Source organism: Perognathus longimembris, chromosome 4, assembly GCF_023159225.1.
Source record: "Perognathus longimembris pacificus isolate PPM17 chromosome 4, ASM2315922v1, whole genome shotgun sequence".
In the NCBI taxonomy this organism is placed as follows: Eukaryota; Metazoa; Chordata; class Mammalia; order Rodentia; family Heteromyidae; genus Perognathus; species Perognathus longimembris.
The window spans coordinates 59,646,778-59,673,772 of NC_063164.1; the positions used below are offsets into that span (position 1 = coordinate 59,646,778).

General features: G+C 33.3%; 1 protein-coding gene across 1 annotated transcript in view; it reads left to right on the forward strand.

Moving 5' to 3' along the window:
• The window catches only part of Kcnh7 (potassium voltage-gated channel subfamily H member 7), a 450,536-nt gene that overhangs the window by 405,946 nt on the left and 17,595 nt on the right, over nucleotides 1-26,995 (forward strand). The window contains exons 10-12 of the mRNA XM_048344279.1: nucleotides 12,838-13,090; nucleotides 16,140-16,345; nucleotides 18,001-18,100. Coding sequence (XP_048200236.1) covers nucleotides 12,838-13,090; nucleotides 16,140-16,345; nucleotides 18,001-18,100 — 559 coding nt within the window. The remainder of the gene's footprint in view (nucleotides 1-12,837; nucleotides 13,091-16,139; nucleotides 16,346-18,000; nucleotides 18,101-26,995) is intronic.

Below are 26,995 nucleotides of genomic sequence, written 5' to 3' on the forward strand. Positions count from 1 at the left end.
GGAAAACCTGGAGAAAAGGTTAATGGAATAGGCAACCTATTTAACAGAGTATTAGCCGAGAACTTCCCAAATATCCAGAAGGAAAGGCTTATACAGATACAAGAAGCATTTAGAACCCCAAACCGACCAGACCAGAATAGGACATCCCACCGACACATTGTGATCAAAACAGGATTAATAGAGTCCAAGGAAAGAATCCTTAAAGCTGTTAGGGAGAAGAAAACAATCACATATAAAGGAAAAGCAATCAGAATTACCCCAGACTACTCAGCAGAGAACATGAAAGCATGGAGAGCCTGGAATGAGGTATACCAAACACTAAATAAAAATAACTACCAACCAAGAATACTGTACCCAGCTAAACTCTCATTCATAGCCAAAGGTCAAATAAAAGTCTTCCACAGTAAGGAAAAACTGAAACAATATATCTCCACCAAACCAGCTTTACAGAAAATCCTCAAAGATGTACTATAAAGGGAAAATTATCAAGATCACAATACAGACAGAGAAATGAACCCTAAATAGTAAACATCAGATCAAGAAATGGGAAGACACAGCTTTTAACAAGATAGTGACACATCTATCCAGCAAAAGTAAACATCTTTTAAAAGTGAAAGGCTGGAATAAAATGTATCAAGCAAATGGGCCCCATAAGCAGGCTGGCATTGCAATCCTAGTATCAGATAAAATTGACTTCAGATTAAAAATGGTAAGAAGAGACAAAGAAGGTTACTAAATTCTAATAACGGGATCTCTCCTTCAGGAGGATATAACCATCCTAAATATCTACAGGAGCACCCAACTTCATCAAACAAACACTACTGACTCTAAAAATACTAATAGACCCAAACACATTGATAGTTGGGGACTTTAACACTCCACTATCACCTCTGGACAGATCAACATGCCAAAAACTGAATAAAGTATTTCTCAAACTTAGTCGAAGCAAACCATCCACAGTCTACCTCAGAATATAAAGGAGATAATTTATTCAGTGGAAAACATTCCAAGGGGACTTGTGATTCATGTTAATAGACATATACATGTCTTACCAGTGTATGAAATTTCTTAGTCTTTATTAAGGAGGAAAATTAGCAGAAGTAGTTCAACCAAACAAAATGACCATATGATATAGCCTTAATGCAAATATTGCTCAAGAAATTAAAAAAAATTGCTTTTCTTCCTTTATACATATTATTATTCATGTGAAGTATGTGGACTTGGAAACCACATAACTATTACTACTTTTAAAGAATCTCTTTTAGTTTGTATCTTGGCTTCTATTGGCCAGGATGGTCATTTTCTTTTATATGTAAACAATCGTAAAAATATTACATTTCTCTTAGGGACTGTCTACAACTTTCTTTATAAGGAAGGCCATCATCTCTGATAATGTATTCCTAATTCTTTATTGTAATGTCAAATGATTTTTTATTTATGATGTAGCTCATATTGCCCTCTGTACTGGTAATGTTCGTAGACTAATGTACTCTACCACCCATACCATCTTTAATTAAGTGGAAAGAGTGACTTTTTTTAAGCATTAAGGCAAAATGTGTCTACATATATGAAGACCTACTACACTGAAAAAAATAAACCAGGAGTCCACTGTGTCATTGTGGTAATTATTTTCTTTGAATAGTAGAATTTCATTTCTAGGTATCCTTTAGTTTTGCACTGTAAATCACAGTGTGTGAATGCCAACAATGTTAGTGGCATTTTCCAAGATGGTAATTTTAGTCTACAATTTCATTTTATTTGCTTTATCTACAAAAATTAACACTATTCAAAAATTAACACAAAATATCAGCAATGATACCTCAAGCTTACAGACAATTTCCTCTGACTAGGTATTTGAAGGATAGATTAAAATGTGGTGGCAGAAAAAAAAAGTTTAAAAGCACAACTTATAATAGGGAAAACAAATTATGTATCCTAAATCATCAGAGAAGGAAATATTTCTTAGAATAAAGCATAGAGGATGTATTTGTATGATTGTCAGAGTGTTGTTTTTGTTTTGCCAGTCCTGGGCCTTGGACTCAGGGCCTGAGCACTGTCCCTGGCTTCTTTTTGCTCAAGGCTAGCACTCTGCCACTTGTGTCACAGCGCCACTTCTGGCCATTTTCTGTATATGTGGTGCTGGGGAATCGAACCCAGGGCTTCATGTATGTGAGGCAAGTGCTCTTGCCACTAGGCTATATCCCCAGCCCTGTATGATTGTCAAAAACAAGAAAATTAGGGATGCATCAACCAAGCCCAAGGTAAATGGAATATACTATAAATAATAATATACTTGCACTTATACACTAATATAAGTAATAACGTACTTTGTTCTGCTTAAGCATGAAAGTAATGTTAAGTGAAATTTAAAATAAATATAATGCTTTATTCTCTTGCCTTTCACTTTCTCCCATCAAAGCACAAAATTAGCTATATACTTTCTTTAGGAATATTTTTAATAAACATAACAAGTGGCTCCTGTGAATTTATGAGTTTTATGCTATCAATCCTTAAATGAAAAGACAGGCTTTATTTAATCATTAAAGCAAAGTTAAAGGAAACACTAAGACCTACCTTTTTAAAATTTAATTATAGAATCTATCTGAATGTGTATGTATATATAATCAGAGCATAAATTTGTTTAAAAGTAATTAAAATTACCTCTGATATTTTCTACCAAAGATACCTCTTGAACACAAGGGTTATTAGTGATAAGTGCTGAAATCCTATTTACATAATTTTAACTCTTCTCATATCTCATAGCACGATTGATTTTTCTTATGTTTGGAATTATCTTCTTGATGGTAGATGTGTCACATACTTTGGCACATCTATATTTATCCATGCATTACCTAAGTATATACATGTCCACATCAATTTATGTTCTAAGAATGCTTATATTTACATATGTACCTGCCCCATTCTTAGATGCCCTTCCTGTGTTTATCAGGAACATGTCATTAAGCCTTGCCATTACTTGATACTTCATTCCAGAGTTCAGCAGGAATAAATAAACAATGAACTTTAAGCCAGCTATAATCCTTTCCTTTCAGCAAATTGTGTATTTCTTTGGGTTTACCTTGGAATTGTACTATTAAGTTATTGTCCTTGTTGTATATTTAAATATCTACAACACTTAAAATAAGAACTGCTTTAGCAACATCAAGACTTTTGCTGACCTATTCTAATATTGTCCAGGGAAAGAACCATTGATTCACGCCTTTAAAGAAATCTTCAATAATTTTCATAAGTTTTTTCCCAGAAATGCTTATCTTTGTAATTAAACATATCCTTGTATTTTATGTACTTTAGTCACATGAAATATATTATACATTTTCACGTTTACCTATCAATGAGTAAGATAAATTAAAACTACCTTCTACATAATTGCTTAACACACTCTTTGCCTCATTCTAGTAGGCCATTTTTAATTTGTTTCAATTTGCTTTGGTTTATGTCCTACAAGAGTTCTCTTGAATATGGACTCCTTCTATGTACTAAGAATAAAATTGTAACAGTAGCCAAAAGGCAAAATTTTATTTTCTCTTTTTATGTAATAATTGTTTTTAAGTTCACTAGAATATTTAAAACAATTGTAATTAATAATTCCCATTGTTAAAACCAATACTCTTAAAATGTCCTTTCTGAAATAAATAGTGCTTTGTAAAGACTTTAATATGCTGTCAATTTTACTTATGAGAAATTTTTTAGAATTTTGTGTATGCTTTTTAGCAAGAAAAATAAGTGCTCTTTAAATGAAATGAATTAAGTGTAAAGTTATCTAGTCTTGGTAGTTTTAATAATAGGTCTTTAGTTCCACTGTGGCAGTGATTTATATAGTTATTTGCTAATAATTTCTATTTTGTAAAAAATTCATGTTTTATTTTGCTGCAAGATTACATAAATGTTTCTCTAAGAAGGCATTTAATCTTTTTTGTATTTGCTCATTCATCTTCTATGCCATCTTTAACTTTGTATAATTTTGCTTATTCTCTGTTTCTAAGCAATCTTGGAAAGGTGGATATATTTCATTCTATTTTTTATTTTTATTTTTAGTCGTTGGATTTATGATATCCTAGTAATATTCTCATTTTAGCATTTTCTTCTTACTTTTTAGCTAATTCTATTATTTTTAATATTTGTATTCTGTCTATTGGTTTTGAAATATTCTTTTAATAACAAAGGCATCGAGTAAACATTTTACTTTGAATGCAGTTTTTCTGGTTTCCACGGATTTTGATAATGACATGTTCTTTCAGTAATTCTTAAACTTTTTTCTTCTTTGTTCTGAAGATTATCAGAGTATGATTTCCATTTACAAATATTTCTAATTTTGAATCACTTTTCAAGTTGAGGAAAATTATAACTCTAGTTCATGGATGATAACATTTCTACTTTTCAAATACATTATGTCTCCTACTTAATTCAACAATCTGTTGCATTTTGCAGTGATTCACCATTTTACAACTTTTCCAGAGAATGCATCTTTGTTTTCATAGTTGGAGAAGTAGGAATTGTTCTCTCTTGTACAAAATGTCATTATTTTATGTATTATGTGGTTGAATCATAAAATCCCACTAGCTGGTAGAACTGGCACAAGTAGGTGCTGGTATATGACTAAATGGTGGGAGCAGATGTGTGAAGAAACACAGCAGTACCTGGAATATTCAATGAACCAGTTATCATTCAGTGTCTTTCACAAGAGAGGCAATCTGCTGGATACAAGGGAATTTCCATTTTTGAAAGCTTCTACTATTTGGCACAAGACAGACAGTTCCTCATATGGCTACCATTTTTAATAGAAAACAACTGCACTTTTATCTGGCCTTAACATTTCCAATAAGCAAATATCCCATCTGGTACAAAATGAAGGAAGCAGCTATGCTAAATCTCTATATTTCATTATTTATCCTTAAAACCAACAAGTAAAATGAATGAAAACTGTTTGATGTTCTCACCATACTGCTAGCATAGCTATGTCAAATAAAAAATAGTTTATGGGAACTCTGGATTAAGTTTAAAATCTTAGTTCTTCCACAAATATCCATTGATGTAGAGTGTCTTAGTTTTCACATTTGAAAAGTGGGATGATTACAACTCTTTATAGTTCATTGGATGTACATCGCCCAAAAAATATTTTGATTGTAAAGTTTGATGCATGGGAAATGTTTCTGAACATATGAAACTTAATTCTGATTTGAAATAATATTTTAAGTGCAAGGTGGTATTTTAAAATTTTGGGGAGATCATTGGGTAGATTATATTTTTCTTTCCTTCACTGTGCATGTAAACTCAGGTCATCTATAATTAATCCATTTGGAAAGAACAATAGGTAGAGCATCCAAAAGAACCAACTATAGTTATATTTTGTTCTTTTCTACCTCTACTACCTCTCTCAACTAATTGACCAGGGGCAAAAGGGGTATGAAGCTGTTTTTAAGGATGGTGATCTTTCCCATGGCCTTAGATACCTAATGGTTTCTACTGAGATCTCATTTCAGATACCCATATGCACTATTCTTTCTAAATTCAACTTTTGCTGAGAGAGCAGGATTGAGGAGCTTGGGTAGCTAGTACATATAAAAGTAATGAATATCATCTAATCTTCCATCCTTATCCACAAACCAACTCACTCTTAGCTGTACATTCCTTTGAGTTACATTGAAGTTTCAGTTTCCATTTGCAGAGAAGGGAACAAGTTAAAAAGACAATATTAGCTATAGTTGAGGATATAGGAAGAAGAATTTTCTTTTGTTTTTTAGATACATTTACTAGTACCCAAACTAGTTCAAGAGTTTTTACTTTAGTCTCCATGTTTATGAAAGAGGGCTTTTTTGTACCATTTTGTTTACTAAGTGATATAAACTATATATATGTGTGTGTGTATTCATAAAAAGTATGTTGATAAGTTATATATATATATATATATACATGTGTTTATAAAAACCTATGTTAAGTTACATGCAGCAAATTACTTCATTTTTCAATGCTTAAAAATATTGCCACAATGTTGAACTCTCTAGTATTTTGCTTTTCCAATAAGACTGGCCAGTTATTATGTCCTTGTACACTTAAAATGATTTCTAATTCTTATCATCTACATGAAAAGAAAATAAGACAGTAGATGACAATCCATTTTGAGTTTCAGATTAGGTACATGTAAGGTTAAAATGATTGAAAATCCACTTGTGATCATCATTTGGTAAAATGTAACATTAACTATGTAATCTGTGAAGAAATAAAAATGCACGTGTTTCCTAATGCTCACTACTCATCCATAGAAAATAAAATCTGTAATAGTCTGAAAATTATATTAATTTTATCCATTTATTTCTTGAAACAACAGTAATCAAAGCTCATTTGTTTAAGAGTGTTCGAAATTTATCACCAGCAAAATACCCATATGAAAACAATGGTTCCATCAGAATCAGCAATGCTATGAAATCTTAAAGCTATGCCCTAGGGCAGAGATGTAAGATTTAATACATTACTTGCATAATCTATTTCATGATCATGCTTAAGGTTTAATGTTTTCATCAAGAATAAATTTGTGTTTTGATTAATCCTAATTTGTCATGACCTAAGTGTATTTAATGAGGCAGAGAATTTCCTTAGAAAATTTCCGAATGACAGTTAACACAGCCACAAAAGTTGTCCATATGATTAAACTGCACTTTAGAACATTTGTTACATTCTAAATGTACCCAGTTAGGCCTGCCTTAGGGAATGTTCTCTTCTGTACCCACAGTAACTGAAGTGAATTTTAAAAACATTCATTGCAAAATAGATCAACCTTGCACACTTTCACAATATGAGGCATATTTTAGGGAATGCATTATGCTTTGTTTTTAAAAGCAAAAACAGCAATTTAAAATACTGTAAAAGAAGTCTGGAAAGAGTTTTGTTTTAAAAAAGTAAATTACTAACACTCTTCCAAACAAAATCTATGAAGTATATGCATAATAAGAGTGTTGGGCAACTGAAGATAAGAAATAGCAAACACCACATCTGGTGTCTTAAATTTGAGGAAAGAGTAATAGTTTTCTGACAATATATTGGAAATACTTAACCTTATTTGGGAATATTTAACCTTATTAGCATCTAGGTAAAATTTGATTAGCGGAACAATTATTTCTTTTGTCCTGAGGAAAGTTGATATAATAATGACATGTCCAAAGAAATCACTAATTTAGCAGATATATCTCTCTGCTCAAATGCCATTAACCAAAGTCCAAGAAAATGTTCTTAGTGTGATGTCATGGCTCTGGATCAAAATTCTTTTTATTTTGTGATCCAATATATAAAATAGAAAACATAATTGTTTCATGAGTATAAGTCACTTTGCATTTAAGGATTGAGTCAATGAAGGGAGTTAGGGATGATAGGAATATCCATAATATCTGTAACATCAGCAGTGTAGGAGAAGTAGGTGAAAGAATCATGTACAAGACACGCCCAGGAAAAATACAGAAATACCTGTCTGAAAAATAACTAATTTAGAAAAATATCTCTGACATGGCCCAGGTAGTAGAGTACCTGCCTAGCAAGTATACAACCCCAAATACAAACCCCAGTTCTGCTGAAAAATATTATAAAATGTATATACCATTTTGGTTAGCATTAATGTCAAGTCAGATGTTTTTGGATGTTTCAGCCTCCAATAAGTTGTAAAGTTTGTGTTCATTACTTAACATAGAGAAATTTTGGCGAATATACTATTTAAGTTTGCCTTAGCACATAGACCTTTTAGGAAAGCTTAAAAACAAAGCGGAATACTTCTGACAATGTTTGTATGTGACCATTTTTTTCTTTGCAATGTTTTGTGTGAATTCTTGAATGAATTTTGACTTAATGATGTAACTTTGTTGCTATTATTGGATAATTCATGTTTGAAAGTCATTAAGTCTTAGGCCTTCTGATACTAAATATGAAATTGATTTAGCAACCACAGAAAGCATTCCATGCTCATTTAAATGAACAAATTCTCATTTACAAGTTGTGATTTAATTTTAAGTTTTGCAAAACGGTATATTCACGTACATTCAAATAAATGGAAGTTGCTCTTACGTTTATAAAACATTACAGGGACTACATTGAAGCAGAGATGTGGGATTTCTAACAAAATTGAAATACAAATACTTTTCTGGAATGGCAGACCATTTGAAAAAGCAGTTCTGTGCCAGCCAGTAATAGAAAGATGAAATTAGAGCTTTAACTCATCTTTACTTGTGTGTCAATTGAGGATCCACTGAAACACCGACTAGCAGTAAGAATTCACATTACAAATATTCAAGTTTGGCCTTAGGAACAGAGTGGAAAATTCTAGTAAACCCCTGTAACAAGTTATTTTCCTGGGGTATTTAGGAGATAGGCTTGAGGATCAGTTGGACTATCTGAACATGCCTTATTCAGTGCGATGCTCTTTTGTCTAGTGCCTGGTAAACAGCTAATATTTAATAAGTATTTAATAAGGCTAAACTGATTCTGGGTAATGTTTCTTGGTTCTTAAATTTAGACCAGTTAGATAAAAGCATGGGTATTCAGGCAGAAGGACCTAAGTACTCTACAACATCACAATTTGAAGATAAGAAGACTGTGCAGAGCACAATAGGTATGAATACAATTGGCATCAATTTGTCTGTGCTCTATTTTGTATTTATGTACTGAACACAACAATTCTGCTATTAGATGTACTTGGCCTGGTGAATTACTAGTAGATGTGTAGGAAATTTGGAGGTTTTAATTCCAGAAGTTTTGCAAAGGCTCAAATCTAAAAGGAAAAAGGGTATGCTAAGTAGGCAGCAAAGACAACATCCTAGTCGGTCCCAGTGAGGAAATGGTACCCAAATAAACATTCTACTTAAAATTATCACTTACTTCCCATTGTATTAATTAAACCAGTTTCAAAGTTGCTAACTTATCTGAGATGTCCAAATTAAGGGGGTAGTATGAGATTTAAAAACTTAATAAATAAAAAAAGCAACACTTAAGGCCTAGATACTCAGAAGTCTGAGATCTGAGGACCATGTTTCAGAGACAGCCAGGGCAGGAAAACCTGCAAGACTTTTATGTCCAAGTAACTACCAGAAATCCAGAACTAGAGCTGTGGCTCAATGTGGTAGAGTGCTAGCCATGATAAAAAGATCTCAGGGACAGCACCCAAGCCCTGACTTTAAGCCTTGCTACCAACAACAACAACAATCCTAAAGCTTGCATTTTATTGCATTTTACATGAATGACAGGACTCAAGAAATTTAATGAAGTTAAGTAGTATCATCACAGAAAGATTCACTAATCAAGACAAATTTATGTCATTATCTGTATAAGTTGTCCCTGTGTGAACAAAGGCTATAGAATACTTCCAACTTTATGCAGTCCTTTCTAGCAGGCATCAGGAGATTAGAGTGAATGTTTGGGACTATTGTGACATTTAACAAGGAAAACATTTCCCAAGTGAACTTAAAGTTTGTAGATAATCCCAAAACATCTAGAATTCTAAAAACATACTTGCAGATATATTTTGTTAATTGTTTACTTTCAAACAAAGATTTAAAGTAAGTTGCAGTGAAAAGCTAGGTGCAAATAAACCAGAACATTTAAGGAGCCAAAAATAGAAAAAGAGAATCACAGAGAGATATGAGAGAAAAAAAGAGTTCTCAAGCTGATGATATATGAAGAATAAAACATTTAAACTCTCCTTAGTCTGTAGCACGTGAAGCCAGGTGGAGAAATTATAATCCCACAGGCTGAAGAGAAAAGAATATGTTATATTCCTCTTAATTTCTACCTAAAGTGACCATACCAATTCTTCAGGACCAAGATATATATGTAAGGGGGAAGAAAGAGAGAGAGAGAGAGAGAGAGAGAGAGAGACTGAGACAGAGAGAGAGAAGGAGACAGAGAGGTAGTTATACAAAATAATTTATCAATTATGTTTAGTATGATTATCAGTTTTATATATATGCATATACATAAGTATTTAGTTGTAATCAGCTCTGCAGATGTGTGGCAAATAACTTTAGAACTGGGCTGGGGATATGGCCTAGTGGCAAGAGTGCCTGCCTCATATACATGAGGCCCTGGGTTCGGTTCCCCAGCACCACATATACAGAAAATGGCCAGAAGTGGCGCTGTGGCTCAAGTGGCAGAGTGCTAGCCTTGAGCAAAAAGAAGACAGGGACAGTGCTCAGGCCCTGCGTCCAAGCCCCAGGACTGGCAAAAAAAATAAAAAATAAAAAAATAACTTTAGAACTGAGCACTAGGGGCTGCAGATTGTGATATTGTCTAGTCATGAGACTGAGATACAGAGAATAGAGAATTTATCAATCTGGGCAGAAAAGTCCAATGAGCTCTATTTCAAAAATAAGGAGCAAAATGCTGCTCTTTGGGTGTGGCTCAGGTGATAGAACATTAGCTGAGCAACCAAGCTGGGCATGCAGAAGCACATTCAACCCCACTACCTATGCCAAAACTAATTTTATAAAAGACAAACCTGAATATGAAATTTAAGTAATTTCAACAAATTCAGAGCTACTAAGTGTTTAGTCATGCCTAATTCCATGCATTATATAACTAACTCAATAAAATGGGAAACTTACCTCTATCTCATCTCTGTCTTCCACCTTAATTCATGTTGACACAAATTTCTGCATGCACACATGCACACATGATACATACGAATGCACACACAAGTTATATTTTTTTATTATGATGAAGCTATGTATTCTCAGGGGGATATCAAGGAAAATGCCAAATATATCACTTCAAAGATCACTATTCTCTTTCCAACTAATTAGTAGCAACATCCCCCATTTGTGTGCAGTGTAAAATGCCTTTGTCTATCTTACTATAGCTAGAAAGGTGACTAGACAGGCAACTAATTTGTTACTTGGTATAACACTCTATTCATCTTCATGGGGTCATTTGAGAATTATGGTGAGCCTACAGTAGTGGGCTTCATAAAGAAGTAAGTTTTAGGTGGAAGCCAGTAAACTAGTATATTATTCTCCTATCCAATCCACAAATACTCACAGAATTAAACACCATCCATGCTAAGGTCTAGAACAAATTGCCAAACAATCTACTGTGATCATTTTGCTAGCAGAAGGAATCAGTGACCCAGAGTTTTTGGTTCTATCCAAGAAGAGAAAGCCTTCATTCTTAGAGGTAGAACTCTCAGACTGGCAGTTTATATCATATAGGTCTTCTGTCCAAGAAGGGAATATGGCAGGAGTCTAATTATATAAACTTGCCTGATAGTTACAGGCCAAGAATCTACAGATGCATTTCCAGGACCTCCTACTTCAGGAAGGCTCATAATTTCTGAATCGGAGTCAGAGAATAAAGTACATTGAGGATGAAAGTGTGGGTGCCAGGGCTTTGGGCAAGCAAAGTCTAATAGTTGTACTCCATTTACTGCTAATTGATAGTTCGCTTCAATATTGTGAAAACTTAACTGTATAGGAAAGAAACACAATTGGGTGAAGTGACTTGCTCAAGAGTGAACTTGTGGCAAATAGACAATAAGAATCCAGTTCCATGGATTAGATCCTAAAATATTTCCACCCATTTCTGTAGGTGACCCCTATGCCATGCTATAAACTCGAGCACAACCTTGTGCCTGGTGCATTTACATCTATTATTATTCTTCTATATTATATCATAGACAGTCTGAGCAGTTGTATCCCACAATGGTCCTATAGTGGAAAGTTCCTTGAAGCTGTTTTAAATTCCTGATAATCAAAGTCACTTAAAACCTTTTAATATGGGCTAACTCTATTAGAATTGCTTTGTAAACAATTCATTATTACTTTTTTAAGTTTTAAAAGGGCAAGAAAGAAACTCTCCAAATCCTTTTTTCACTACAAATTGTACTTCATACTTCTCTCCTTCCATCCATACACTGTTATTTATACTAGCAGAGAAAGGCAACATAAAAATTACCGTCTACATATAACACCCAAAATAGCTAATAGAGGCTAGTGAGAAAAGAGAGAAAAAAGAGAGAAAAAAGTTGGAGTGCCTTGAATATATTTCATATTGAGAAATAACAAAATTTTCTACAGCTTAAATTGAGTACCAATTGTCACAAGCTATTGTTGAATCCATTCCTCAAGTTTTAAATTAAGCAGTGAATAGGTTGTCAAAACAGTGGCAATTTAGGAGCGTAATTATATGCACAGTAAATTCTGGCACAATTTCCACATTGGAAAATGAAACTTTACTTTTAAAGTATGTTTGCTGCTTTCCTTTCCTTTCTCTATTTTCACTGTTTATCAAAATCTTTAGTACTGTTATATGTATAGGAAATGTAAATATTACAGTACTGTTTTGTAAGAACAGGCCATAGTGTATGACATTTATAAATACCATGGCTATTTCAGGATTGATATTTTCACTAATTACAGCTAAAATGTATACAAGATAGAAATCTAAATCGACTTTAAACTACTACAAAAGGTTGCTTATCTTTCTAGTTGTACTGCCTTCATTAGTTGTCTTATTGCTTCAGTGCATAATACCTGTGTGCAGTACAGTGCTAGACAGAAACCACAGCAAAGCAGGGAAAGAGGAGCAGTGTGAGCATATCATTTTAATGAGACAGGATTTGTGTTGAATCTGAATGCCTGCATTTAATTCAGAGAAAAAGGTTTGAGTTATAAAAAAACTGACATGTTTAGCAAACCAAGTATTCATTAAAGTAGGTAAGGTAGAAGCACTGTAAGAACTCCTGTGTGACAGAAACTATACCTGCAGATTTGTGAGCAAGAAATATTCTTTAGTTCAGGTTGAAATGCTCAGTGCACTGGTAGTATGAGACTTTTTTTTTTCCTTCAGGTCTTAAAGGGTTTCCCAGAATGCTTACAAGCTGACATTTGCCTACATCTGAATCAGACTTTGCTACAAAACTGCAAAGCTTTTCGGGGGGCAAGCAAAGGTTGCCTTAGAGCTTTGGCAATGAAGTTTAAGACTACCCATGCACCTCCAGGAGACACCCTTGTTCATTGTGGGGATGTCCTCACTGCTCTGTACTTTTTATCCAGAGGCTCCATCGAAATCCTCAAAGATGACATTGTGGTGGCAATTTTGGGTGAGTGCTTTAAAATGGGATGCTGACAATTTCAGTTATTATCAATTGTAGTACAACTATAAAATGACTTACCTATTGATTCATATGGAATGGTTAAGAGTGGTGAGCAATTTAAAAGTTTTATTTAAATTCCAAGGAAAATTTAGGGAACCCTGTAAAAGTATGTTTTCTTGACCGTCTTGCTTTATCTCCAATATGTAAATTACCTCCATGATACCCTTTGCTTCTTCTCATCTACCTACATATTTGAGGCCAAATATATGAAAAATAGTCTACATAGTACTTTTCATGTTAATTTATATCTTAACCTGATCCATTAATCTTTTTTAACAAAATACATATTTTTGGAACCACACTTGCTAAAATGTGCCAGCACTCTGTCATGAACTAGGTTTTCATTTTGATGGGTTTCATTTATCTGTTGTATACCTTTACAGATGGAAATTTATGAGTCCATAGGTTTGGAGATATGAACATAATGCTAGTAATACAAAAGTAAGGAGATTAAAATTAGTAATAAATGAGTGTGAGAATGAAAAAAATCTCATTTTTCAACTGTTTCTTTTTAAAACTAAATATAAGACAAATGAATTTGTAGGATTTCTTAGAAGTATCAAAATGAAGCCAATCAATTCTTTCTGCCTTATAATCTAACCAGTCTGTCCTTAGTTAACGCTACCTCCGGTGTCTGAAAATATGTTTCTCCCTCTGTGGCTTTAATGCTATTCCATTTAACTATTGCATACAATTTAATTATTGTCTTGACTACTCATGGTCACTCATGGACTATCAGCTCAAAAAGGACAAGGATGTTTTCTTTGCTGTTGTATAAAACCGGAGTATGTCACAGCAGTGCATCTAAATATATGAATGAAGATGCTTGAGCTATTCCCTACATGTTTTGATAATTTTGGGGGATTATAATTTTTAAACTATTTTTTCTAAACTTGACAATGCACCTCATTTACTTTCCAATTCATTGAATCGTTATGAAAGGAAAATACATTCTAAATCACTTCAATACCATCCAACAGAGTTAAGCTTTCATGAGAGTTGGCTTTGACAGTTTTCCCTTGTATCTTGTCAGAGGAGTATACTTCTCTGGCATTCCTCATCTTCCAGATCTAGCTTCTACAGAAAGGTAACAATAAGCTCTCTTGCATTATACAGTAGGAATTATAGAGTGCTGTTAATTTGTACATGTGGCTCAGCCCTTGTTCATTTATACTCATGGAAATTAATTAGTATATAAATCTCATTTTAATTTCATTAACAGTTTTTAAAAAGCACAGTATTTATACTAGTTACAAAATCTAAGAAAATTTTTAAGTTGTATTTTCTCTCCCTATAAAAGGTGTCTTTGGGTACAAGTCAGCAACTAAAATCCTGACAAAATAATATTATTCATTTTGTTTTGAAAAACTAAAAAGTATTTATTGAAACTATGTTGATATGGTAATTTCATTGTCAATTTTCTTATGTACTTAACATATGGTATTTGCATTTTTCCACACTCAATTTTTTTCATTTAAAATAAGAATATTAGAGTAATTTTGACCGGTGCATCAAAATTATTTTAAAAACTTTAATTGATCCTCAAACCCAAACATGCTTATCTACCAAAAACTAAAATAAAACCCCTGGAAAGTTTTACTAAGTATGAATAGAAGCTTCAAGATAGATATGAGAAAATAGTATTTATAGCATCATTAGTCATCTTTAAAAGTAGTCTATCAGTATTTATTAAGTACATATACCATACAAATGATTTGGTGTTCAGAAAAAGAAAAATGGCCATGATATTTGGAGAATTTAGGGAGATTAGATATGTCAAGCATGTAGGTACAATGAATCTGCAGTCAGAATATATGATATTTAATAATGGCTATTTCCCCTCTCCATTTCACCCAACTAAGGTGACCATGCACTAATCATCTTACCTTTTTCATCTTCTTTTATTTTTTCATAAAATCTGGATACCAAAGGTAACTTCTACATGAAGTTATGTTGGGGATTAAGAGAGATAACTTCCATAAGTATTTGACACAGTGCCTAGCATCTACTTAGTCCAAAAAACAATATTTATTGTTGTTGTTTTTTCCTTCTTATCCTTATCATTGAGTAGGGATGGAGATCAGTGGTACTTGGCTAGGCAGAAGTGTTGGGGAGGACCTATTATAAACCAGGTATTGAAATGATCCTAAACTTTGTAGAAAGGACAAACACTCCAAATAAAGAGCATGTAACATATGTTTAAGAAATACAACAAATATTTTAAAGATTGAAAAAATTCACTAAGAATAAATCAAAAAATGATTATTAAAGGAAACAAGAGACATTCTAATTGTTCTCTTAAATTTCTGTTGGCTGGGAATATGGCCTAGTGGCAAGAGTGCTTGCCTCCTATACATGAAGCCCTGGCTTCAATTCCTCAGGACCACATATATAGAAAATGGCCAGAAGTGGTGCTGTGGCTCAAGTGGCAGAGTGCTAGCCTTGAGCAAAGAGAAGCCAGGCACAGTGCTCAGGCCCTGAGTCCAAGCCGCAGGAATGGCAAAAAAAAAAAAAATCTAAGTATTGAAATAAGGTGGAAACCTCAGTTACACCATAAGTTCTTAATTAGAACAACCTCCAGACATGATCCTAAACAGGAAACTGACTCTCAGAAGCCTCTCATATTCCTGAGCTGGACAAATCAGAGCATTATCTGTCTGTTGTATCTTTAAAATCATGTATCGAAAGATCCTTTGTTAGTAATAAGGGCCATATCAGAATACAGTCATATTTTCAACATTATAGAAGGTTAAACAACTAGAATAAGAAAACAAGAGATATTATACCTGGACCAGTGATCTTTGCATACAAAATTCCACTCCAAAAATTTAATCTAGGACAATCTAGTTCAGATAATTTGATTTTGCTGTCCAAGCTCACGAGAAATACTTAAAATCTTTGGTGCAAGGATGGGTCAGTTGATCTATTTTAGAAGGAAAATGATATGCTTATGTTCTCTTTCCTTTTTTTCCTGTTATGCTTCTTTTAATTTTAGGAAAAAATGATATATTTGGAGAAATGGTTCATCTCTATGCCAAACCTGGCAAGTCCAATGCAGATGTAAGAGCTCTCACATATTGTGACTTGCACAAGATTCAACGAGAAGATTTATTAGAAGTACTAGATATGTATCCAGAGTTTTCTGACCATTTTCTAACAAACCTAGAATTGACTTTCAACCTAAGGCATGAGAGTGCAAAGGTATATGTTAACTGCTTACATTTTTTGTATTTCTGATATCTTATTCTTTGATTGCACAAATACTTCTTAAAATATTGCAGCAAAATTTATCAGTTCTCAATATTTAGAAGGAAAGGCAAATTGAATGCTAAAAAATTACAAATTATAGGGAAGGGATTAGTCCTAATTACTTTCAATTATGTTGAATAGCTTTAAGTAGGTATTTTAAGTTTGACCTTATAGGAACCCTTACATGATATTCTTAGCTTGAAAAAGTATTGGTTTTTATTGTGGGAAATTGGTTTATTATGTGTTACAAATGGACTGAAGCTATTGAAAATCTCTTAAAAGAATTAATTTTATAAGAGGATAGAATATTCTTTCAGCTATTATTTACATAGTCTATGACAACCATTGACCTCTCCGTAATAATTAAAAGATTAAACTCACTCAAGTTTAGATCCATATTTAACATAATGATTGAAGTCAAAAAAGGATAAATTAATCATGTTTTATTGTAAGTCTAAATTAATTCTGAAGAATTAATAAAATATGATCCAATGGGAATATTTTAATTCTACTAGTAATCAAGAAAAATATTGACAGCATAACTCTTAGGTCCCTGACCATTCTGCTTTTAAAATGTGCGCTTTTGAATTACTGTCAATATTTCCCATGAATATAGAACTTGTATTAGAGAATTCAGCTTATCGCTAGGTTATTCCTAGTATATTCCTGTTACCATGAAGCCCAGAAATGTTACTCCAAATCCAAATTTCTTATTTGGTATTTGATATATGATGTGTGTTTATACACAGGTAATTATTTTACACAAGTAATTATACTGTATTTACACACATGTTATAATCTCTAGAGCAAAGATCCTAAGTAAATATTAAGGTAAAAGTTGGTAATTTAGTTCTCTCTGAAGGTCTATTCCTTCCCAGACACTCTAAGGGACTTTTAAAAGAGAAAGAGCAATTCTAAAGGCACTATCACAACCTTAGTCAAATGTCACTGACTTCATTCTAGGTTTGCCTTGAAAGACACTAATTATCCAACTCAAACAATTGCTTTACATAAAATTGCTGGTAACAACCAATAAATAAAGCAAAATTTCTATTTTTATTTATAAGAATATTGTGCAGAGTGAACCAAAGAGGAAGGAGAAGATATGAAGGAGTAAAATAAATAGCTCTAATAATAATATTCATTGAATTTAGCCTTAGAATTACTGTTGTAAAATTTAACCTTAGGATTATTATGATGTAATTTTTTTAAAAAATAGCTTATTGTAATTAGTTAATATATTTTCTCTATAGTAATATTCTCCAAAGTTTTATAAATTATTAATTCATTTTAACTTTATCAAGTTATATAAAGAATGTCCCATCCAAAGGAAAATTTTTTGTCTCTAATTGCTGTCCAACTAATTTTAATAAATACCTTGTATAACCAAGATTTCTCCATAGAGTAGTGGAACTACAAGAATTATTCTTATAATCTATTTTACAACTTAGAAACTTCTGTTAAGCAAAGTATTGTAGGTATCTGCCTGAGACATAATAATTAATACTCAATAGGATTGCAGTAATGCAACATAGCAATGTTACTGACAGTACTTCTTGGTCAAGTAAAATAATCTTCCTTCTTACCCTTATTTCTCTTTCCCAAAGGCTGATCTTTTACTACAATCACAATCTATGAATGATTCTGATGGTGACAACTGTAAACTTCGAAGAAGGAGATTGTCGTTTGAAAGTGAAGGAGATAAAGGTAATTCATTCTCCTTGTAAGATTTGAATAAATATCCTGTAATTATTGGATTTTCTTACTTAAATAATCATTCTAGTCCTTATTTCAACATTAACTATCATTCAAGCTTTATTCATTGTAGAAAATTCTTCATATTAATCAATAACTGATCACCTAGCTTCTCTTTCCTTATTGATACCACTCAACTATGTCATTGTCCAAAGCCTTTTATTTCTAAAGGCTCAACAATGAAGAAATAGAGTAGGTTGGCTTTTAAAATGAAGACTAGTTAATAATAGTTGATAATTAATCCTCAGAGTTGTAGGCAGAAGGTTCTGGAAGGAGAACTCTCATTTTAAAGCTCAATCCCCATGCAAGTCTTCATACATGTATGATGTAGACAAAGGCACTTTTGTGTCTTTCCTGGGGATGGAGATGGACAAACGCTCAAGTACTGACAGGACTAAGTATAACTCAGTGAGAATTGAGAGGTGGAGATATATTTAAGTTCCGATCCCTCAAACATTTTAATCTCACTGTAGTTAGTCCCATAATATAGATCAATTCCTTCTTATTTTTTGAGTATTTTTTTGCAATTTACTTTTCATATATTTCTCTACCCTCACTAATTTGCACAGTTTTGTTTGTAGTTAGAGTTTCTTAAGACATCATCCTCAGCTACTGTTCTTTTCATTCTACATCATACCCTTCCCTAGAAGATCTCATTTCTTTCTACCATTTAATTATGTCTCATATGGGGGATGTACCTATGTAAATTTTTAACAATGTACTTTACCTTCAATCTCATGTAGCTAACTTTTACTATAGATTGACATTTCCACCATTGACTTGGTATATTAAAGGCAATTCAGATTCAACAACTCCTAAATTGAACTAAGGATGCTTGTTAGAAAAAGTATTTCTCTTTGAATATCCTTACTTCTGCAATTGGTGCCACCATCCTCTCAGTCACACAAAGGAATACCTAGGAATAAACCTCTCCACCTGTTTATTACTAATGAATTTTGACATTGCTACTTTTAGGAAGATTTCCATTAATCTTCAAGTTTTGTCTCCTGTTGCTTCAATTTTCTCCATCATCATAGCCATAAACATGAGCCAAAAGCTACCATAATTTACCCCTAGAATATAGAAATCACCTTCATACTCACTCCCCACAGACAACTAATCCATCTTTTATCTGTTCTGTACTGCACACTGAACCACTGGTGATCTTTTCCCTAAGCTGAGTTGCTTATGTCACCCACAGAACCAAAGCTCTCTAAGGACATTGTTCGTTCATGATGATGTTCGTTTTTTCTTACTTCTTCAGTCTTATCAATCTTTATTTTAACACCATCAACTTCAGACTTTACATTACAGCCATAAACAACTTCTCTTGTCTTAGTACATTCTAGATATAGTATTATATGGCTCTCACTTCCTTCCACCTCCGTGGAGGTGGGAAAATAGTTGATATATAACTTGATATATAACTTGCCACACAGCAGGTGTGCAGTAGTTTCTATGGAGAGAATGAATGAAATAAACTTTAGCATATGTTTGATTCTTTTATGCTTAGGTCTTTTAAATTCACATTCTTGTCTTGACTTTCTTTGGCTGAATATTTTTATTGTGAGAGATCATCTAGGAATTTTGTTCTCCATCCCAAATGAACAAAAAAATTCCTCATATCCATGTACATTGTTTCTATGTTTTGTTTATGACTTTATGTGTTCTCCCACACATACTTAGGCACATGTGCACATATATGTGCACTTAGACACATCATTCCATTACTATCTCTTTTCTTTTCTTTTTTTCTTTTTTACTTTTTTTTTGCCAGTCCTGGGGCTTGGACTCAAGGCCTGAGCACTACTATCCCTGGCTTCTTTTTACTCAATGCTAGCACTCTGCCACTTGAGCCACAGTGCCACTTTTGGCCATTTTCTGTATATGTGGTGCTGGGGAATTGAACCAAGGCTTCATGGCAAGCACTCTTGCCACTAGGCCATATTCCCAGCCCCTCCATTACTATTTCAACCACTAAAATCCTATACTGTTTTATCTTGGTCAATCACCAATGATAGATTAACATAAAGTATTTTTCCCTGATCATCTTAAATATTTCAGGCATTTTATTTATGAATGCCCACAGCACTTTCCTCCTGTGATATTTTCAGTCTTTCCAATATAGCAGTGTACTTCTCCTTTTCCTATGCCAAATTCTAAATTATATCAACAAATAATGTTTGATAAATATTCATTGTGTTGAGCTAATTTTTAAATCCTTTTGTCAATTGCATAACAGCAAATCTCTCATGATACACAATACTATTTACTCTGAAATGACCTTCTTTTCTCTCTTGGTGACTTTTTCTAAAAAATCAGAACCATTACTATCAAGCTTTTGTCCCAGGAAGTTAATCTAAATCCTTTATCCTGCAGTTAATCTCTTCTATTTATCTTACTAGAAATGAAGAACAGCTTGACAAATGGTCTATATAATAATGTTCCTGTACTGTTTAAGATTTATTAAATCCCCTTTAAATCTTGTTCCAGTCCCTCATTCACAAGCTAAATACTCTACTATTTTATCTCCTGATAAAGCCCTGAAATCATGCCATGATTCATATTGTGTTCATGTAACAAGATATTTCTGTTGATTTTGAAAAATTCCCCTTTAATCAGAGAGAATCTGTGAAATTCTTGTTATATAAAGTATGAGTAGTGGAAATTTTCCAACCTGCACCTCTTCTAAGTCTCCAGATGTGACAGGGAGTTCGATTAAGTTAAACAATGTGAAAATACAATTAAGGCTATCAAAATCTTAGGAGTTTATTCCAAAGTCCTCAGGATTCCAGTGTGCCACAGACAACTTTGCTAAGAAGCATTCAATTCCTGTTGCCCAATTCTCAAATTTGCTAGATAACTCATTTATATTTCTCATTCATTCATTGTAAGGGTGATGGACAGTTACATAATAAGGAAAACAGTATAATTCTTATTGGAACCCCTCACTAGTTTTCTCTGGCTATGCCCCCCTCCCAACCCCTCTCTCCCTCTAGTTGTAAAGTTCATTTCCAACATAGTGTCTTGTGAGTATTTCTTTTGCATCGTGTCCTTTGTCTAGCCATTTCTGTGATTCCCCTTTCTGTGATACCCCAAATGAGATAAACCTATACAAAAGGTATGGGAATCAACAACAGTGACAACAGGAGGTAAACCAAAGGAAAAAAAAATGAAAGAAAAGAAGAAAATGACTGCATCCAATTCACTAAGAAAAAGAATAAACACTTTTGTTTCCATATCTTGCAGTTCATTTGGATTAGCATCATTTTATAAGGTCGTATTGAAGTAAGGAGACTGGATCTAAGCAAAAGTCTTAATAATAGAGGAAATTCTTTGGTTTAAAATGTGTTTTGAGGTGGCAAATTCCAGAAAAGTCTTGCTTTCCTTAGATGATTAGCTCTTGATTTCCTTAGATTATGTCCACATTTGATTGGGGGGGGGGGTTATACTCAACATCTTTGTTAGATTTGAGTGTTCACTGTGGTTTTTTTTTTAATTCACAGTATAGAAAGTTCTTAGTTCAAGTATAAATATGAGTATACTTTATTATGTTATTTTTAAAGTCCCCTAAAATCGTTCCTTTCCTTCATAAAATTCTAGCATGGAGTCACCCAAGGTCTCTCTCATGTGACAAGGGTAATTGTAGGACGAGATGTTATAGTTCCTGAGCTGGAAGGAATCCACAGAAAAAAAAAGAAATCATAAAGAGTTAGGTCAGACATATATTTTGTAGCCTTGGAAATTAAGATGGCTTGACAGAACAGAAGTAAATGAAGGAAACAGTGAAGAATGCAGTGCATAGAGTGGTCTTTAAAGTTGGACTGTGCTTACTTCCAGGTATACTAAAATGATCCATTGTGTCCAGGGAGTGACATAATAACATAATACGGCACACAATAAATATATATTATATAGTTAGACTATTATAAAATATTATAAACTATATTATATTGGTAGATTATTATAAACCTATATGTATATATATCTGATACATATATATGTGTGTATGTATGTGTGTATTTTTTCATGCAAATGCTCTCATGTATTCACACAAATACACTTTTTCTGATAGGACTTACATGTTTGTAGTTTGCTACTACACTCTTTCTGTGAACAGAAAAGTCAGCATGAAAGTATCAAATAATAGCTGATCAAGATTCTAAGGACCATTTGGCAACGAATAATCCATTGATTGGCAACAATAATACAGGCCACAGTCTATATTACTCTTTATCACCCACCCTTGTGCAATCACTATATACTCCTAGCTTTCCTTTATCATTGTTTATCTTTTAGGGTTTTTTTTAAGATTGCCTCCATTTAATTAAGAAAATTATTATTTATATTGCTATTAGTTAACAGAGAGACCAACATATTTTTTCTAAATTGCATCTAATGTCTACATGCATGTACTTTCAATACCTTTTTTAGAAAAAAGAACAAAGATTTCAAAAAAGTTTTGCAGAATTTAGATTTACATTTTGCAAAAGTATAGAGCCATGCAGAGGAGAACTTAGAAGAGACTCTAATTGGCTTTACTTCTTAGAAACTGAAAGCAATATGAAATGCATGATAAAATGCAATGCCTGCTTATGTTGAGTTGAGAAAAAGGCCATTCATGGATTTTTCTTTTTTTGCTATAAAGTATTAAGGGGACACTGAAGAATTATCCAAGAAGAATACTGGGGGAAAAAAGAAAAGATCTAGATTTGCTTCAATTACTCATCAGACACCAAAAGAAATAATTAACTCTCCCTTCCCCTATATCATTCTGACTTCATTTTATAAAACCATGAAATTCAATGACATTAAATAATTAGCTTCAGTGAAATGTCCTCTGAAAATTTTATGTGACATGAGTACTATTGAGTGTTTTTAGACATTGGCCTAAAAATTAAATCTACTGAGTTTACCCTGCCTAATCAAAAAATACTTGATTTTTTTAATCTAGAAAACAAGTGTTCCAAGTTTGTACAACTCCATCAGTTGTGCTAGTAATTAGAATAAGCCTCACTATAAGGAATGGAAACAAAGAAAAAAAAGAACTGCAAACAGTACAATAAAAAAATCTCTTTCTTCCATTTCATGGAGTTCATTTCAATAAGCATTATTTTATATGATCAATGTGTGCAATATTGAGCCCTTGTAATCCTTTCCTAAAAATCCTCCTTTGTTCTCACTGTGTGAATTTTTAGACTACTGTCTAATTAATCAAGTCTAGTAATAATCAAGTAATTATTTACCTTTTACTATCCATTGGGTTCACTTATAGATTTATAGGCACATTACAATTATTACGAAGGAGGGAAATCATGCAGTCGATGTGCCTTTGGGCAAGTCCTACTTCACATCCTGTTTCTTTTCTTTACTTTTCTTCCCTTTGTTTTACTCCCTTCTGTCACAGCTTTTTATTGTGTTCCTTTTATCTTGTGTGATTTGGTGAGGGAAAGAAGAAACACAGAAATGGTGGAACAAAGGGCGAACTAATTTAAGCAATGATACTCATTAGACACTGTTGAAAATGAACTAAACTACTTAAGGGGGGGGGGGTTGAGAGGGGAAAACAAGAGAAAAGGAGGAAGCGGTGACAGTGTTAAAAAGGAAATGTTCCAAAATAAAATAATGTAGGTGAAAGTAATTGAAGTAATGGGTAAATATATAGACTGACAAAGTTATTCTTATAGAGGAAGGTCTAATTCTAAATTTTATTAAATTGATCTTTTATATTGCTTTGTTGTCTTTTACTGGATTAGCTTCACCATCAATAAATACTTATCTAAATATTTTTTTTGCCAGTCTTAGGGCTTGAACTCAGGGCCTGAGCACTGTTCCTAGCTTGTTTTTGCTCCAAACTGGCACTCTACCACTTGAGCCACATTGCCACTTCTGGCTTTTTCTATAGTGCTGAGGAATTGAACCCAGGGCTCCATGCGTGCTAGGCAAGAAGTCTACCACTAGGTCGGATTTCCAGCCCCCTGCCTTGTCTAGATTTTTTAATACCCATTTTAATGATACTCAAATGTATATTTTTTTCTTTCTTTAATTATGGTATATTTAAGAACTAAAAGTCATACACCATGACAGTATATTGCAGATGTTCTGATATCCATACACATTTTTAATGAATGTCAAAATCGAACACTTCAGTATAGCTGTTCACACAGCCATCTTTACGTGTGAAGGGAATATTTAAGTCTTTATGTGTGAAGAGAATATTTAAGATCTTCTTTCAATAAATTTTCAAGTATATCCTACATGAATTCCAGTCATTTGATGAACAATCACCTCTACAAGTTATTGGCCCTAAAAGGAACCTCGTACCGGTTTATCATCATCTACCAAAATGCTTCATATGCTCAATTTTTATACTGTTTAATCTTTTAGTTTTATAGAAAAAGAGTTTCATAGTCTCCTTTCAATATCATCTGCAAGTATAAAGAAGCCAATATCCTTAATCACATGTGAGAAATTTATTTCAGCCTCTAAATTTTGCAATGAAATGTTTTCAAAAGATGGAAAGTAGTCACCTTATTTAACAAATGTCACTATTGGGGGATATAAAACACAAATGTCAGGAAAGTATACTAAATGCCTCTCTCTGACCAAAACATCTCAGTATTGAGCCCAACAAATAAAAAATGACCATCTGAAATACAGACGTCAAAAAATTGAATGTACACAAATGTTTGTTCTCAGATTTTTTAAGTGGAATAGTTTGTATTTTCCTTTCTGATATAGATGGGTTTGCCACTCCATCAGAACTCTTATTATGTGATCTTAATGCATGCTGAGTCAGGGAGACGCCCACAAGATGTCAGAATTACATGTGACAAAAAGCAAAGATGAATTATCAGCCTGTGGAAATGATTGAAAAACAAGGTCCTTAGTCTTTGATACAAAAATATATCTGATGCTTAACTAAACAGATAAAACTTATTCCTAGGTGGGCACTAGTGGCTCACATCTGTAATTCTAGCTACCTAGGAGGCTGAGATCTGAGGATCGTGGTTCAAAACCAGACAGGGCAGGAAAGTCCATGTGATTCTTATACCCAGTTAACCATCGGAAAACCAGAAATGGAACCATGGTAAAAAGAGCTCAGGGACAGTGCTCAGGCCCCAATTTCCAGCCCCATGACCACCACTTTCCCACAAACGTACTTATTCTTTATGAAATAGTAACAGGAATGGCCATGCGTTCTCATTTCTAGGATAAAAAAAATTGTTAATTTCTCTCAAACTCTATCCTCCTAGTAATGTTTCTTTATAGACTATGAAGAGATTTGGGGGAAAATGTGTCTAATATTTTAATATCTATCAAATAATTCAGTTTACCTAGGAAACACAAAGCAGAATTGGAATAGTCCATTAAAAGGTAGAAGTAACCAGAGGGTAATTATAATACATTTCAGCTGCCCAATTTCATAATTACCAACACCCACACTAAACCCAAGAAATTTCCATTTTTATTCACAGATAGGTTGCCGTTTCAACTTTCATTTTATGTGACAGCAAATGAAGCTATAATTTATCTAGTGTGGAATAGAAAAATGTCATTGGAATAGAAAATTGATGTAGTAGTAGCGCTACATCAAATCAAATACTCATATGGCCAGGGTGATAAGCCAGTAGAAAATAGAAATAAATGTGAAACTTTTTCTTCATACAGACTGTACAAATTTAAGAATACCAGACATTTTCTTCTTACCAGCTTTTTTATCCCTGAAGTGTTTTCTAAAGGACTTAGGTTCTATGTATATAATCGTATCTTATTGTTCTATGACCTTATTTTTACCACAGAACTAAGTATTAGTAATTCCTTACCCTCTACCTTCTAGGATTGTTTTTCTAAGTTAGAATCATCAGAGTATCTATCATTCACAATAACAATTTAAGTAATAATTCTTGTTTCTAAGCTTCCAAAATCAAATGGTAAGAAAGAAGGCCATTTAGCAAGTAAAACAAAGCATTTTGCCACTATTAAGGATTTAAGTTTCCCCAAAGAACACCCAAGTCAAAGAACACCCTTTAAGTCAAAGATTCAAAATGATTTACTAATTTCTGATGTGTATTCAATATAATTACCCACATTAGCATTACCCATACTTAGACTGGAGGCAAATGAATTAATAGTTCAGTTCAAATTTAATTCTTCTAGGAAAGACAGGTGGTAAGTATGTCAATGAAAAGCATTTTCAGAAGGTTGAGAAGTCTGAGCTGAGTCAAATCCCACTGGTGTTCAGCTCATGGATGGGAACCCACTTTACTTGGAAGCAGTAAGCAATGTCATTTACTAACCTGATAGGAGGATGATTTAGAAAAAAAATGAAGCTTGTCTTTTCTTTACATTAACATAAAATGTGTAATGTTTTAATGAATGATATGTCCAAAGAGGGAAAGGTGGATCAAATTCTCAAAAGACCTTGGAGGAAGAGACAAACTAAGAAATAAGGGAGGAGAATAAAAAAGTAAAGTTTATCAGTTCAAAAAATATTGTGTCAAACTGAGTGCAAATTGCTCAGGCCTGTAATCCTAACTGCTGAGGAACCTGAGTCATGAAGGTTTCTATCCAGAAGCAGTACAGGTAGACAAATAGGAAATACCCTTATCTCCAATTAACGAGCACCAAAACTGGAACTGGAGTTGTAGCCCAAATGGCAGAATGTCATCCATGAGTGGAAAAATCTCAGGGGCAGTGCAAAGTCCTGAGTTTAAGCCCTAGAATTGGCTTAAAGGAGACAGAGGACTAATGCCGATGAAGCTGGAGAAAATGACTTTTGTAAGAAAGAGCACATCTGAGTTTTCATGATATTGATTCAATGAGCTCAGGTAAATCTACTGAGTA